The sequence below is a fragment of the Babylonia areolata genome, chromosome 23, assembly GCF_041734735.1.
Source record: "Babylonia areolata isolate BAREFJ2019XMU chromosome 23, ASM4173473v1, whole genome shotgun sequence".
NCBI lineage: Eukaryota > Metazoa > Mollusca > Gastropoda > Neogastropoda > Buccinidae > Babylonia > Babylonia areolata.
Window position 1 is genome coordinate 16,488,219 of NC_134898.1, and position 17,979 is coordinate 16,506,197.

General features: G+C 41.5%; 1 protein-coding gene across 1 annotated transcript in view; it reads left to right on the top strand.

Annotated features, from left to right (window-relative positions):
- The first annotated feature begins 300 nt into the window (after window positions 1-300).
- LOC143298298 (DNA polymerase theta-like) overlaps window positions 301-17,979 on the top strand; it is a 75,376-nt gene continuing 57,697 nt past the window's right edge. Inside the window, exons 1-5 of the mRNA XM_076611116.1 lie at window positions 301-1,197; window positions 13,704-14,223; window positions 15,017-15,409; window positions 16,643-16,762; window positions 17,359-17,513. Coding sequence (XP_076467231.1) covers window positions 301-1,197; window positions 13,704-14,223; window positions 15,017-15,409; window positions 16,643-16,762; window positions 17,359-17,513 — 2,085 coding nt within the window. The remainder of the gene's footprint in view (window positions 1,198-13,703; window positions 14,224-15,016; window positions 15,410-16,642; window positions 16,763-17,358; window positions 17,514-17,979) is intronic.

A 17,979-nucleotide genomic window follows, 5' to 3' on the forward strand; every position in this document is an offset into this window, starting at 1 on the left:
GTGTCTTCGACGGGAAAACAGTTTGCATTCTTTCCTCAAGCCCAATCACCGCGGCTACACGTGTACGTGTGACCGTCTTCAGACCAACGAAACACGTTTCTACTTCACATCTTGAAGTTAAGCCTTCATATGCTTCAGTCTGTGTCAAATGAACCTATATCGGTTTGAGTTGTCTGTCATAACGTTCTGAAACGAAACCACAGACTCATTTATTCGATTAGGAGGTGTGAAACGTGATTAATTTATAGATAAATAAATAAATAAATAAATAAAAGACTGAGCGGAGAACAACGGTTCACCATGGACGAAACAACAGAAACACATCCCTTCACTAACGTGTCCAACTTCACGACTGATGACGTAAATTCAGGCAACGGGTCTTACGATTTAACGTCTGTGGCCGAGGAGGACGAATACTCTTCTCCGTTCGTTCATGCCCAACACTGGATGCGGCTCATCCTCTTGCCGTTCATTTACATCTTCGGGGTGTTCGGCAATGTCATGACCATCGCTATTGTGTGTCGGTTCCAACGTACCACCTACGACCGTTATTTCCTGTGTTTGGCGGTGTCGGATCTGTGTGTGACCATCATGGGTCCGCTTCAAGTCTGGATGAACACGGTCACCGGGGTCCGCCTGCCTGATCTCCACGACGTCACGTGCAAATTGGCTGACGTCATTTTTGCGGCGGGCTCGTGCGTTTCTGCGTGGCTCGTGTTGGTGATGGTGATTCAGAGAGCGCTCTCTGTGGTCTGGCCTCACCGTGTGAATCTGATCTGCACGGCGTCCAAATCGAAGAAGATCATGGCGGTCGTTTACGTCGCTTCAATCTTGTTTAACTGTCATGGTTTGTACGGCAGGAAAGTCATAGATGGTAGATGCGTTTTTAGAGACGATTACCTTCAGTTTCTGAACGACGTGTGGTTTAAGATAGACCCGATTATATACTCTGGCATTCCCCTTGTGGGTCTCATGATCGGTAACACTGTTCTTGTTGTCAAGCTGAGAACGTCGGTGAAGGAAGCAGGTGACCAGTTTTCTGCCAGTGAGAACCAGCAGAGTAAGAGAGAAAAGAAAGTGAGCTCTGTCACTCTTACTGCTCTGCTGGTATCTGTATGTTTCATCGTCTTTACAATGCCTCTTGCCGTGTGGAACGCGATAGAGTTCACTGGTCTTAAATCAACCGGGGAGGCGTCCGTAAGTGAGCAAGCCTTTCAGTTCTTTTTCCAGGATGTTCTCTACACTATCTTCTATCTTAATTTTGCAATAAACTTTTACGTGTATTGCTTGACAGGCGAAAAATTCAGAAATGAATTTGGAAAGATCATGAGCGGACTCAACGTCTTCAGATCCGCAAAGACATGATCCGGTGGATGTTTGTACTTTCGAACATATCGTTTCAGTTACATCCATTCAATAACTGCATATCCCACCACTTTGTGTGTATGTGTGTTTGTTTCTTTGTTGTTTTTTCTCTGTGTGTGTGTGTGTGTTTGTTTTTGTATGTTTGTTTTGTTGTTGTTGTGTTTTTTGTTTTTTTGTTGTTGTTTTGTGTGGTTTTTGTTTGTTTGTTGTTTTTTTAATTTGAACGAGTCTGAACAATTTTTTTTTCAACTTTGAATTATGCCAGGTGATTATGTTCTACAGCCGGAAAACACTTCAAAATAGTTATTGTTTTGACCATCACCTCTTCTATGGTGTGTCTGGGGGCGACTGCAGCCAATATGAAAAAGTGTAATTAAGTGTGAAATTCAACTGTTTTCATTGAGTTGTATAATTTTGATCATCGCCTCTTCAGTGGTGTTTCTGGCTAATGTTTGATACTGGATGTTCAACTTTTTCGTTGAGTTGTTTGATTTACCTCTTGATGTACACGGGAAACTGCCACTCGCATTGTGTAGAGAATGAGTTGCAAACATTGCAAGCATACTGTGTTGTAGGTCACAGAGTACACATAGATAGATAGATAGATCGATAGATAGATAGATAGATAGTTAGATATGAAATTATAGACGTTGTGTATTGAAGAATGATAGCACGCTACACAACGACGTTCATCTGAACTGATATGTGTCTCATGCAACAATTGTGTGTTTATCTACATCGCTGATGAATGTTGTGTGTAGCTCGTTTTGTTTCAGTTCACCACTCTCGCCTGTTTCTGTAGCGTTAGTTTCTTTTTCAAGATCTCCTTGCATGCGTGGTATACCTATATTTTAAAAAAATACATGGATTGTTCATTGGCCAGGAAAGCTGAAGCCAACTGGACGCCATATTGTTTCTCGTATCTGGCCGTCAGTCCGTTGACAAGTCGTCTGCCAACTGGTGGTATTTTCTGAACTATAACCGTGTATCTTCGATGAAATCGTGTTATGCTTGCCCCCACGACATGCAAAATGTTGTGTCTCGATTGAAATCTGCCAGTCGTGTATCTACCAAAGTTATTACAGGAAAACAGTGCAGTGACACGTGGCGCAAACTTGCAGTGGAGACACACCCAGGAATGTCAGCTTAACTAACACTGCGAGCAAGTGAAAGCTTCTCGTGAAGCCAGCTGAGCGCTCGGCTACACATACGAAGTCACCGCTCCGCGCAGTATACTGACACGAGAAGCAAAATGGCTGATTGAACATTCACTGGTTTCAGTTAGCAAAGGGGCTCAAAGAAGGCATACGCTATCCATGTATTTTTAGAACAGTGGTAGTATACCCACTTACATTACCGCTGATGGTTATATAATTATTATTGTACAAACACAGCATCTGCTGTATCCTTATCACATGAGCTCCCTGAAATGGAAAGCTGTTCTATGCATGTGTATGTTTCTGTTCATACCGTATATCACAGAATTATTGCATAGATTTGTGTGTGTGTGTGTGAAATTGTACTGGTCACATATAAATCATACATACCCGACTTGCTTCGTGGTGTCAGTGTCATAGAGTTATATATATTGTCTGCGCGCCTGTGACTCATTCACGATCATGTATTGCATCATTAGAATTTCTGTTCGTGTGTCTGTGATTAATTGACGATCATGGAATGTGTCATAAGAGTTTTTGTTATTTTGTTGTATCCTATGTTAGTGTTCCCTTAACCACCAGGTGAATACATCATGTTTGTTTCTTTATGACATTTTTCATAATTTGATGAACACAGAAAAAAACCCATATACAATACAAATACTTTACATTTTTAAAATGAAAAAATAGAAGAAAGTAAGTTAGGTATATATATATCGGTAAGCACACGAGAAAAGAAAAAAAAAACAGAGTATGCATTCTAGTAATCTGCAAACAGATGTTCGTCATAGATCTAAGTGCCAACATCATGAATAACACAATAATCATGAACATTGATTTGTTGAGATCTGTCGCTTTTCGTAACTGAACATAGATCCAGAAGGAAACCAATTGAGTGAGGAGGATTGGGGGTGGGGGGGGGGGGGGTCTGTCAGCAGAGTACACCAAGTGGACTAAGTGATTATAAGTAGATGGGATGAGGGGAATAGGAGTTTTCATGACTTTGTGTTTCGGGGATGGGGTGGGGTGCTCGGGATGGGGTGGGGTGTTCGGGGAGGGAGGAGGGGCGGTGGGGAAAACTACTGCTGTACTGGACTTGTTGGGGGTATTGTTATCAATGTTGTGGACATTCGTGAGGTTGCGCAAAAGGAGGGGGCGGGGTAGGGGTGGCGGGCGGACCTACTACTGTACTGAGGCGTTATTATCATTGCTGTGGACATTTGTAAGGTTGCGCAATTTACTGCACTCATTTTTACAACCCCAAATACTCTTTTTCGCAGTCAGAAACATTGCATTGTATTGTTGTGTAGTGTATTGTATTGTACTGTATTGTAAAACATTTTTGTTGTATTGTTTGTAAAATATTTTTGTTCTATTGTATTGTATGTATTGTATTGTATTGTAAAACATTGTAGTTGTATTATATCATGTTGTATTGTAAAACATTTTTGTTGCATTGTATTGTAAAACATTTTGTTGTATTGTAATTATTGTATTGTAAAACATTTTTGTTGTATTGTATTGTATCATAAAACATTTTTGTTGTGTTGTATTGTTAAACATTTTTGTTGTATTGTATTGTAAAACATTTTGTTATAATGTGTTGTATTGTAAAACATTTTTGTTGTATTGTAAAACATTTTGTTGTATTGTATTGCATTGTATTGTAATGTAACACATCTTATTTATCTGCGTGAAATTCGGCCTGCTCGATCTCCAGTGCAGAGCGTGTCGCCACAATACATCGGCACCCTTCTCTCTCTCTCTCTCTCTCTCTCTCTCTCTCTCTCGCTCTCTCTCTCGCTCTCTCTAACCCTTTTGTTGCCGTGGATTTTTTTTTTTTTTTTTTTTTTTTTTAGCACCGCTAATTAAGTGCATGTTGTACACAGGGTCTCAGTATATCGTCTCAACCGAATGGTATAAATAGTTGTGTTTTTTTTTTGTAATGCTGTGTATTGGGGGTGGTGGGGGGGGGAACAAACAGAAAGACCCGGTCTTACACATTCAGCGGAACCAACATTCTGACAAGAACAGGAAGAAGAAGAAGACAACACTTACGGACAATACGAATCATGCAGATAAATTACTTTGGAACTCGTTCACGCGTTTTCTATCGTTTTGTAACGTGTGTTTCATTTTGTGGGAACTTAATTTGTCGCTTAATATTGAACATTTCTGCTTTTACCATTGTTCTTGCATCACTTTGAACTTCACCTGGGTCATGCAGTTTTTTTGTTGTTGTTTTTTCATATGCTTATAGCCTACTGTGCTACAATAAATCGTTTCAACAGCTGCGCATGAGTTTAGGTGATAGTGGAGATCGTGCGTAAAACAAGGCAAATTATACTCAAAATGTTGTGTGATTTTCTTCTGTTGTTTGTTGTTGTTTTAGTACACTAGTGCTGTCATTAGAAGTAAAAATAGTAGCGCAGCTGAGCTGGCGGCGGTTGTTAAGTGTGTGTGTGTGTGCGTGTCTGTGTGTGTGTGTCTGTGTGTGCGTGTGTGTGTGCGCGCGCGTGCGTGCGTGTGTGTGTGTGTGTGTGTGCAAACTCGGGTGTGTGTTGTGGTGATCTGAAAAGAGAGAGACGGAGAGAGATGCCAAAATGGAAAGCAACCCACCCAGGAAAGAAGAATTCTGGAATTTCAGCACGGCAAGGATTTTCCATCCGGCACTCCTCTCAGTCCTCAATGGACCATCCTCAGCCCTCTGGACAGTGATTCAGTGCTAGTGTACGCGGATGGGAACTCATGTTTTGTAGAAGACAACAAACACACCTATTTGCATGCCGTGTGCGCGCGGCATACTCGCAATGAAACAAAATCATGGAGGTAATCATTTACTCATTTGTGTGCCGTGAACAAAGTGAGTCTACGTAATAACCCGGTTTCGGGTGTCTGTGTGTTTCGTCACTGGCTCGATTGTGCGACAGCACACACTTCCCGGTTGAGATAAGTGATGGCCTAGAGGTAACGCGTCCGCCTAGGAAGCGAGAGAATCTGAGCGCGCTGGTTCGAATCACGGCACAGCCCCCGAAATTTTCTCCCCCTCCACTAGACCTTGAGTGGTGGTCTGGACGCTAGTCATTCGGATGAGACGATAAACCGAGGTCCCGTGTGCAGCATGCACTTAGCGCACGTAAAAGAACCCATGGCAACAAAAGGGTTGTTTCTGGCAAAATTCTGTAGAAAAATCCACTTCAGTAGGAAAAACAAATAAAACTGCACACAGGAAAAAATACAAAAAAATGGGTGGCGCTGTAGTATGGCGACGCGCTCTCCCTGGGGAGAGCAGCCCGAATTTCACACAGAGAAATCTGTTGTGATAAAAAGAAATACAAATACAAATAACCAAGCAAGGAACTCGGAAACTCTCCTCCGCAGCAGATTCCGAAGAGGCTGGGTCACCCTGAACGGAGGCTACCAGGCACACCAGGATCCCATCAGGACACTGGAGAGGAGACACCAGACTACCATCTACCGCCTTCGCACAGGACACTGCGGCCTCCGAGCACACCTGAAGAGGATTGGAGTGGCAGCCACATCCCTATGTGATTGCGGCCAGGCTGACCAGACCCCATCCCATATTCTCCAAGACTGCCCCCTGTATGAGAAGATGCGGCAGCAGTCCTGGCCTGGGGGTGCTGACCTCAACACCAAGCTCTGGGGGACGGTAGCCGATCTTCACCGGACGTCCGAGTTTGTGGCATCCCTCGGACTTCGACCCTGACTGCGTAGCTGTCGAACGCAAAAGAAAGAAAGAAAAGGAAACAATAGGTCTACAGTTCAGTATCAAACAAGTACAACTCCGTACATTTTCTACGTGGCCTATTGTGCAGATTAGTGAACTCCAGCAGCGGTGGCCCAGACAGTGGCATTGCACCACGACTAGGGAGTTAGTGTCCACGGGTTCCAGTTCCACATTTGCACAGGGGCTTTTTTTACTGGCTCAAATCACATCAATCAAATCAAAAACACTTTATTAATCCACATGGAAATTAAGTTGTGCAATCACAGGCTCATTGTCAACACTGGCATAAAATCATGCGCAACATAAGAGATTAAAACTAGTCAAATAAGAATTCCCAATAGCTGACGATATACTAACTCCCCCTCCGCCCCCACCCCACCCCCACACACACATACTCATGTTAAGACAATAGGGTATTACACAACAATATTAACAAATGAAAACATCCAACAAAAAAAGGGTATAAGATTACTAAAAATGACATGCGCGCACGCACGCACACACACATGCACACACACACACACACACGCGCGCGCGCGCGTTAAGACCATAAGGTATTGTACAACAATACATAAATAAAAACATCAAGGGAATAAATCGTATATATAAGTAAAATACACATACACACACACTCACACACACACAAACAACGTATGCATGCACTCCGGTAGACTGAATTTGAGTGGTGGTCTGGGTGCCAGTCTTTCGCCGGATGTAGTACAGTGTAATCAGAGGTTGGGGTGGAAAAAAAAATTAAACAGTTTTCATACTTTGCACACAAACAGAACAGGACCCAAACTTGACCATAAACCGAGGTCCCGTGTGCAGCTGGGACTCAGACCACACACAAAAAAAAGAACCCATGGCAGCAAAAGGGCTGCTCTGTAGACAAACCCCACTTAGATAGTCAAGCATATACACTTATAGACAATAAGAAAAAAAAGTATATGGGTGGCGCTGTACTGTGGCGACACGTACATTCTCCCCGGGGAGCAGTCCGAATTTCACATAAATGGTGTAATAAAATATGTAAAAAGTAATGTAATTCAGTATGCCTACAACACAATGTGACAAAATCAATACAGTTCATTACAATACAATAACACAATCTTCACAATACAATTCATTACAATTACAGTAGCACACTCTTCCCTGTTGAGATATAAAAATTTTAAGAAATCGAATCAACATAGCACAACGAAACCCAATTGCAACTCAGTATTTTAGCTAATGTAGCCTATTCTACAGAACAATGATTAAACTTATATGTTTACAATGCTGTGCTGTTCCATTCAACAGCTGACAACTCGTCTTTCGGATGGGACGATAAACCGAGGTCCCGTGTGCCGCATGCACTTAGCGCACGTAAAAGAACCCACGGCAACAAAAGGGTTGTTCCTGGCAAAATTCTGTAGAAAAATCCACTGCGATAGGAAAAACAAATAAAACTGCACGCAGGAAAAAATACAAAAAAATGGGTGGCGCTGTAGTGTAGCGACGCGCTCTGCCTGGGGAGAGCAGTCCGAATTTCACACAGAGAAATCTGTTGTGATAAAAAGAAATACAAATACTATTTATTTCACCCCGTTTTGGGCCATAGAAGATATATTTGACTGCAAGATCCAAATGGTCACCATGTTAGATTAATTAGTCCCAACTCGAAACTTCAGTTTTGCGTGGGCATATGCACCAGTGAAATTCTCACAATATACGCATATCTGACATTAAAATCCGGGAATTCACATGCATGTCAACACAAACGGTTATCAACAATACTTGTACTATGAAATATAAACCAGTCAGTTTGCTCAAATATCATTAATGTACATGTAGGCAGTTCAGCATACGGATATATGAAGAAATGTTCATATAACATTTTGCAAAAGACGTAGCATAGAACATACTTCACGATATTAATGTTGTGGCATAAACTGATGACAGAGCGCTGCCTATTTTGTCAGTACAACCAAACATCCATTTGTCATTTATATTACGATGTTAACGAATTACATACTTCGTCTAAAACGTGTGTGTGTGTACCCGTTTGTTTGTTTTTTGTTGTTGTTGTTTTTTTGTGTGTTTTTTTGTGTGTTTTTTAAAGCCGCGCCAGGAGCCCTATCTAAAGAATAGGCGCTATTACTATTGTTCTTATTATTATTGATTATTATTATATCTTTGAACCACTTCTCCTCCCTCCCTCTACTCCCATCCCCAACTGACAAAGAGAAAAGGATAAAATAACGAAAGACAAAAACTGAGGACGGCCGGTGGTTCTTTTCGACGGGTGCAATAGCCGAGTGGTTAAAGCGTTGGACTTTCAATCTGAGGGTCCCGGGTTCGAATCACGGTGACGGCGCCTGGTGGGTAAAGGGTGGAGATTTTTACGATCTCCCAGGTCAACATATGTGCAGACCTGCTAGTGCCTGAACCCCCTTCGTGTGTATATGCAAGCAGAAGATCAAATACGCACGTTAAAGATCCTGTAATCCATGTCAGCGTTCGGTGGGTTATGGAAACAAGAACATTCCCAGCATGCACACCCCCGAAAGCGGAGTATGGCTGTCTATATGGCGGGGTAAAAACGGTCATACACGTAAAAGCCCACTCGTGTGCATACGAGTGAACGTGGGAGTTGCAGCCCACGAACGCAGAAGAAGAAGAAGGTGGTTCTTTTCGCCACTGTAATACTTCGAGAGGAGGGTAGCGTGCTATAATTATGTCTTTGAAGAATGGCGTCTGTTGTCTGTATGTTCTCTGCACGTCAACAGCCTATACGTTAATCAAAGGGTGGTTTCTTGTCCAGTGACACGGGAAAATAAACCCTAATCAAATCTAGCCGCGCCTGGAACGGAATTAACAAAACAACAACTGTCACGCAAGCAAACGTAGCAAAGAAAATATTTCTTCTTCGGCTGCATTGTGATGACACTTTTTATCGAGAGATGGCACGTACGCCACCACCAACACCACTTCTCCACCCAGCCACCCCCCCCCCCCCCCCCCCCCGCCCCCCCACGACACCCCTGCACCCCCTGAACCAACCTTACCCCCAACCCCCCATCCCCCAACCCCTCACCCCACCCCCAACACACACACACACACACACACACACACACACACACACACACACACACACACACACACACATGCACGCACTAGTTTCATAATATATGATCTTTTGGGATGCTGAATCCTACTGAGTAGCAAGATTGTTCTGTTGGATTCAATAATTTGTATGAACAACGCTCGTGCACGCACACACGCGCGCGCGCGCACACAGACACACACACACTGACACAGACACACACACACACACATACTCACACGCGCGTGTGTGCACGATTTCCATTCGTGTCCAGTCACTTTTCGCAACAATCACTTTTTAGCATCTCAATTGCAAAAAAAAAAACAAAAAAAAAAAAAAACAAAAAAAACAAAACAAAAAAAAACCACCTTAAGTAGCACCGAAATGCAACACAGCAAGAACACGGTAGCAAAATGATTGCGTTAAGCCGGCTGGACGTAATTAGCCAATGATGCGGCAATACACTGATTGACGTTGCTGCAGTTATCACTATCGCCGTTGTTTGAAACACATGCACATGGGCGGGTGCAGACACTGACACACAGGCTCTCGTTCTCTCTCTCTGTCTCTCTGTCTGTCTGTCTGTCTGTCTCTCTCTCTCTCTCTCTCTCTCTCTCTCCCTTGTGCAGTGTAGCATAATACTGTATGCGCTATAGCAAGAAGTCTAAATAAATCTGAATAAATAGACCCTGTTTCAGGGCGGGGACTGGATATAAAAAAGCGCGCCAGTGCTTATCTATTATCCTTGGGGAAAAAAAAAAAAAAATATATATATATACCTTTTAAACCGATTAAATTTGCTGTCGGGTCAAATGATTTTGCTCATGTTGTGTTTTAGCTTGTCATTTTCTTGACTGAAAAATTAGAACCAGCATAGTGCATGGCTAGGTTAGTGAAAGCAAGTGACAGCGAAGTTTTTAACTCACTCAGTACGGCCAGTCCTCTCTTCTCCTCAACACAGACCCCTCGGATGTCCAGTGGGTGTCTGAATGACCCAACCTTTAGCTTCCGTCGTCAGAATTGTGGTATTCTTTGTCAACATTCACCTCTTCAGTATAACAGCCTTCCGCTTGCAATATTTTGATGATGGTAACTGGAGTGAAACGCTGTTAACGTCGTCTCTTTCGCCGTTCGTATGGAGAGAGTTAATCCTATTTGAACGACAGAGAGACTTACGCTGGGACTGAGATAGTCAGTGACAGTTCACAATGAGACAACGTCATAGTTCATGTATATAGTTTCAGTTTCAGTAGCTCAAGGAGGCGTCACTGCGTTCGGACAAATCCATATACGCTACACCACATCTGCCAAGCAGATGCCTGACCAGCAGCGTAACCCAACGCGCTTAGCCAGGCCTTGAGAGAGAGAGAAAAAAGGTGAATAAATAATAGATAAATACATTAAAAAAAAAACCTACTACCACTACTAATAATATGTATAAGGCGCAAAAACTTGATGAAGTCAACAATAAGCGTACATAAATAAGTAAATAAATAAATAATTATAGTATAAAAAAGGTAATAATAATAATAATAATAATAATAATATTATTATTATTATTATTATTATTATTACCTTTTTTATACTATAATTATTTATTTATTTACTTATTTATGTACGCTTATTGTTGACTTCATCAAGTTTTTGCGCCTTATACATATTATTAGTAGTGGTAGTAGGTTTTTTTTTTAAATGTATTTATCTATTATTTATTCACCTTTTTTCTCTCTCTCTCAAGGCCTGGCTAAGCGCGTTGGGTTACGCTGCTGCTCAGGCATCTGCTTGGCAGATGTGGTGTAGCGTATATGGATTTGTCCGAACGCAGTGACGCCTCCTTGAGCTACTGAAACTGAAACTGAAACTGAAGCTCACTGATTGAATTTGTGGCCGGTTCACCCGGGCAATGGCTGCTGCTCGCGCGACACAGTTGCTTCTCAAGCTGTCACCACTGCTTTATATATTTTCATCAAAATGACTTTGCTGTGACACAGTGAGGTACAGAATGGTTCGGTCCATTAATTCTATTCAAACTGTGGCCATATCGGGACGACAGATTGCAGCTCCATATTTTCATCGATGTTATGGCAATCTTCGGTATAAAGACGGAAAAGTTTATCTTCAAAATGGCTGCTTTCCATCAAGCGGCAGTTTCAATTTACAAAAACAGTTCTTGTTCCTAACGACGTGTGTTTTATTTCAGAAAAAAAGTTCAGTTTAAATTGTTTATCCATTCTTTATCAACATACCTGCAATATCTTCTGAAGTTTTATTAGACACATGATAAGCGATACCAACCATTGTGTTGTACAGTGACTGAAAGTGAAAGAGAAACGAGGAGTGAAGTTGTTTGATCGACTCCTGATCTAACAGACAGTGAGACACATAACCACGATGAAGAAGCTGACAGAAACGTGGAAGCAAAAGAAACCACTTGTTCGAACTATGACGTCAACAGATCCTAGAGAAAATGTGGTGGGCACAGTCACAGGCACCAAAAGGCTTGGGCGAGTTGCAATCCAGCCCATCTCAAAAAACAGGTAACAAGAATGTAATATTTGATATTATAACAAACTTTACAAAGTAAATATTATTATAAACCTAAAACATACGTGTGTATAACTATGCACACACACACACACACACACACACACACACACACACACACACACACACACACTATTGACTATTGTGTTGTAATCTTGCATATATATTTTTTTTCTTCTTTTTTTTTTTATAACTTTGTCAGTATGTGATAGACTGAGTGATACATGCTCTCCATCCCCATACCTTATCCCCCTCCCTCCGTCCCCCACAATTACTAGTTATCACTGTTAGTTATCTTCATATATATTGCAATATCAGTATAATTACTTTCAGTTTTACAATCTTAGTAGTAACTAAGTAAGGTATTGATTTTCGAAAAATATTTGTGTTTATTTTCATGTTAACGTTTCATCTTTCCATTCTTTTTTTCAGGCCTACAGTCTCTGTCGGCAGCTCAAAAACAAAAGTTCAGGTAGAGTACTGAAAGCAGTGTCAATACACACATTGATTAGTAACAATGATAAACAAACAAACAAATATACAAATAAACAGACAGAAAAGCACAAAAACAACAAGCAAACAACAACTACAACAACACGTGGTTGCAGTTCAATTTTCAATATTAAATTTCATACTGGTCAGATGCATGGATGCAGTAGATATAGGCACATATACTTTTTATGTGTGCTAGTATACATTATGATTATTTATAATCATTTACTACTCTTAATAGGTATACAATTACAAACATGGTCATTCATATTAAATTTTACACATCTTACAGTATAGTATGTAATGTATGTTGTGTGCATTTACACATAATTTGTAGTTTTTAGTTTTCATCACTAACAGTTTAAGTGTATCATTGATACCAAATCAAAGTTTGCAGTTTTACATGTATGCAACAGAAAGAAGCATTTTGAAAAAGGAACTGGATGTCTAAGTAGAATGGCTAGTTTTGATCATCATTCAAATATCCCCCACTATTGTTTGAAAAAAAATTACATTGGGGTTTGGCTTTTCTTTATGAAGTAAACAGGGTGTTTTAGTCAGCTTAGTGCTTTGTTGAATTGTGTAGTTAATTAAAAGAAAAGGAAATGGCAATGAGCCATTTAATGCTGGTGCCAGGAGAAATAGTACAGCTGTAAGTGTAACCTTTTAAAGTCCTGTTACATTTAAAATGTTAGTATTGTTGTATTTTTACACCCCCACACACACACATGCACACACGCTCACAGTCACACGCTCACACGCGCGCGTTATTGTGCACAGTGGCCTGGGAGTGATGCACTGAACTTGGAAGTGAGTGTCCACTGGTTCAAGATCGGCATGGACTGCAGTTTTTACTCCTCCCTCCACAAGACTAACTGGTGGTCTGGGTGCTCGTCTTTTGGATGAAACAGTAAACGAAGGTCCCATGCACAGTATGCTCTGACTCTGAGCACAAATAAAAGAACCCGTGGCAACAAAAATAATACTTACCCTGGCAAAATTGTGCAGAAAAATCTTCTTGGACATCAAAACAAATAAACCTGCACAGAAAACTAAGTAAAGAATGGGAAAGCATTGCACTGTACTGTGGTGATGCGCTCGCCCTTGAAAAAGCAGGCAGAATTTTATACAGAGAAATTCATTGTGACAGAAAGTAATTCAGTACAATAAAATATTTACAATACATTAAAATGAAATGTAATCTAATTATAATATGCATTGTCTCAAGAACTGAAATATATGCATGTTATTATTACCAACTGCTGTTGAAAACATGGTCACAGTAAATATTGAATCTATGCTTTGTTTCCAGGCTGTTCCATCCATGTCTGTTGGTCTGGAAAACCCAGGCTGTTCCTTTACCTCTTCCTTCGCTGTAGATTTTGATCCTGATGTTCTGAAAGAGGTGGACAGCTTAGAAGCAGCCGCTTATAGGGCCCAAACTGCCAGCGACAAAGATACCAGTCGCAGTCATCCAGTTCCTGCAAAGACACCTACCAGGCAGAAACAGACCCCAGGGCATGCTAGCGGTACCAATCCTGGGAAGCGGAAGAATGCCAGAAGATCAGGTGTTCGAAAACAAAGTCTTTTTGGTGATGACAGCAGCGCTGAGGTTGCCACACCCACACACAGCCCGATGTGCAAGAAAAGGAAGGACTGTGAGCAGACGCTCCTGACCACGACTCTGAAGAAGTGCGGTCTTCTTTGCCCTGCCACCCCCAGCCCTGAGCCACAGCCAAAAAATCAGCATCACGGCAGTGGAAGTCTCTCTCCCGCGCCATTTTCGTCACCCAGAGAGGGAGTCTCTCACAGGGGGGCAAAGAAGGGTGCTGGTGAGGAGGAGGAGGAGGTAGAAATTGAGACAGATGTCTCACCAGTGTTCAGTGTTTCAGAACAAACTTCAAAGTCAGAGTGCAGTAAAAGTACCTCTAAACAGGGTGCATACAGGGGATCCTTAGTACCAAGAAAACGCTCCCCAGAGGAAATTAAAACGTCATATCTGAACAATAAGAAAGCTGCAGGAAAACTGAAAAGCCCGAATAAATTACACTGTGAGATTCAGCAATCATCAGCACTTCCATGCAGTTTAGGGGCAGATTTAGATAAAATCATCAGCTCTGGTAAAGTCCAACACAATCATCATCATTTGTTGACTTCATCGAAAGTCCTATCCACTGCACATTCTTCCTGTTTGGTCAAAGAAAATGATGATGATAGGCATGGTCATAGCCACAGTGGCAAGGCTGACGACCACCAGGTCCAGTTCACCAGCCTCAAAAAAGACCAGGGGAAGAACCCCAAAGATGCACAGACAGATACCATTACCGCTGCTTCAAGGTCATCACCACCCTTGGTCAAAAGCATAAACTCTGTCTCAGGCTCAGCATCTGTGTCCAAAACCTTACCAGCTACAACCGTAAGCTCTGTCTCTAGTTCATCATCTGTGTCCAAAACCTTACCAGCTGCAGCCATAAGCTCTGTCTCTAGTTCATCATCTGTGTCTAAAACCTTACCAGCTACAGCCATAAGCTCTGTCTCTAGGTTCATCATCTGTGTCTAAAACCTTACCAGCTGCAGCCATAAGCTCTGTTTCTGGTTCATCCTCTGTGTCTAAAACCTTACCAGCTGCAGCCATAAGCTCTGCCTCTGGTTCATCCTCTGTGCCCAAAACTGTACCATCCACAGCCACAAGCTCTGTCTCAGGGTCAGCATCTGTGTCCAAAACTGAACCATCCACAGCTAAAGTGCCTGGTGACAGATCAAACCCTGTGACTGAAGAAAGAAATGGCATCAGTGATGTTGGCTTTAAATCTGGCGCCGTAGAGCTTGGGGCTGACGGGGGCACTGAAGTGCCTGAGCCTAGCAGGAGAGTACCTTCTCCGGTGAAACTGAAAGATGCTGCTGCTGATGCAGACTGCAGAGACGCTGACATGGACTCTGGAAACAGTTTTCAGCCCAACTTAGCTTCAAAGTCTCAGGACCAACATGTCTCTGGTAGAATCGGAAGCCAGAATGCAGGTAAAATAGTCAACATAAACTATATTGTTTGATACAAAGTCTTTGGAATGAATGAATTTCTTTCATTTGGTGACCAGCATTCCTGCTGTGCAGTTCTAGAATTGTATTGTTCATGAATGAATGTATCATTTGATTTTTAATTTTTAGCCATGTCAATCAGAAACAAAGGACAAGCTTATCTCTGCCATGATACCTGAAGTGTAGATATATATATGTATATATTTCTTCTTCTTCTTCTTCTTTTCTTTCTTTTTAGGTGTGCAAGTAGATTTTTTTTTTCAGGGAGGTTGGAGGGGTGAAGGGGGGCGTGTGTTTGAGGGGTTACAGTTTTAATAGAAATAGTCAAAGCACATGCATTCATGTGTATGAATCTGTGCTTATGTTTGCATAGAGACATGCATTCCCTGCTTGTGTACCATGCATCCCACACTTCCTTAAAGTTCTTCCCTCTCTCTGTATCATTTCAACAACTTCACTCAATCACTTTCACATTATATATATATATATATATATATATTGTGTATGTATATATGCACCCTCTCACCCCTGTTGATATCTTGCCAAAGTGAACTACCATTACAGTGTCAGAGTATACATGTTTTGTATTTCTTCTTCTTCTTTGTTCATGGGCTGCAACTCCCATGTTCACTCATATGTAGACAAGTGGGCTTTTATGTGTATGGCATTTTTACCCCACCATGTAGGCAGCTATACTCCGCTTTCAGGATGTGCATGCTGGGTATGTTCTTGTTTCCATAACCCACCGAACGCTGACATGGATTACAGGATCTTTAACGTGCATATTTGATCTTCTGCTTGCGTATAGCGGTATACACACAAAGGGGGTTCAGGCACTGACAGGTCTGCACATACGTTGACCTGGGAAATCAGAAAGATATCCACCCTTTACCCACCAGGCGCCGTCACCGAGATTTGAATCCAGGACCCTCAGATTGAAAGTCCAATGCTTTAACCACTTGGCTATTGCACCCGTCATTTTGTATTTCGCTTTTCATCCCTTTGATTCAGAGTTGTACATGCTTGTGAATGTCAGGTGTGGAACTGCTTTGATTTGTTTCTGTACAAAATTCAGGGCTGTATCCATAAGTCAAACATCTATCATTCTTCTTCTTCTTCTATTGCAGAACTCTTTGCAAGCATGTGTCATGTCTCAGGTACGTTCCAAAGCATTATCATTGTTATCATTTGTAACTTGTGGGGTTTATCTTTCAGAGTGTTTGTCGTTGTCATCATGGGGACTACCAAGCCCTGTGCTGGAGGCATACTACAGTCAAGGCATCACCAGCATGTTCCCTTGGCAAGCAGAGTGCCTCATGACGGGAAACGTATTGAGTGAGTGTGTAGAAAATTTATGTCGCATGACTTTGGGCCTCAGTGAGCGTGTGTGTACTGATGGCTTTTAAAGTCGGGTGTGAGTGAGTGGGTAGTGATGGCATGGTTTAGATTCAGGCCTGTGTTTTTCTCTAAAGGTGGGAATGTGTAAGAAACATTTTCTGCATGTTCATGAATTTGAATTTAATTTCCTTCTTCATGCGGTGACAAGACGGAACGTTGAAAGTTTGGAAATTCTGATTTTTTGTTCCCCCTCAGGTTCTACGGGATTGGTATCCAAATTTTCAGTCCTGATAATGTTCTTGATAAATTGGCATGGTTGTGAATATAAAAGACTGTTAATTGTTAGAGAACTCTGCAACATTCAGATGATTTTTACTTTGCTTGATAAAACCAACACAAAAAAGTGTTAGAATTGTTGTCATGGAAAACAAAAATGTTGACATATTTCACTGCAGTTACATCGACGTCCAGGATGTGTTTCTTTTTCCAAATATTTGTTGATATGTCCTGCTGACATTTTGTACCACCACAGTTCTGCAGGTAGCTAGCTTGCTCACATGGAAAACCTTTTTGCATAAATTTATGATCTACAGAAGGTGGCAACTTGGTGTACTCCGCCCCTACCAGCGCAGGCAAAACTATGGTGGCTGAACTGCTGGTGCTGAAGAGGGTGCTGGAAACCAGGCGCAAAGCTCTCTTCATCCTCCCCTTTGTGTCCGTGACGAGGGAAAAGATGGTGTCTTTACAGGTCTGTTGATCATTTGTTGTATAAAATTTTGTGTATATTTGGGTGTTTTGGTTGTTGTTTTTTTTGTTTTTTTTATCATTGTATGCTTGTCAAGTGCTATTACATCTGGTCAAATTGACTGGGTTCTAGCTATCTGCACCAAAACGTTTGCAAAATAAATAAAACTTCCATGCTTAGCAAAAGAAGTTCCTGTTTGAACAAAAAAATGATAATAATAACTGCTCTTGTTGTTGGGTCAGAATGTCAGATCAAAGTGCCAAGTTTAGAGAATACAAAAAATATAAATATAACAGTAAATGCAGTTTGCATGTAATTAGGCTTCATTTTTTTATTTTTTTGTGCCCATCCCAGAGGTGCAATATTGTTTTAAACAAGATAACTGGAAAGAACTGAATTTTTCCTATTTTTATGCCTAATTTGGTGTCAACTGAAATTATTTGCAGAGAAAATGTTAATGTTAAAGTTT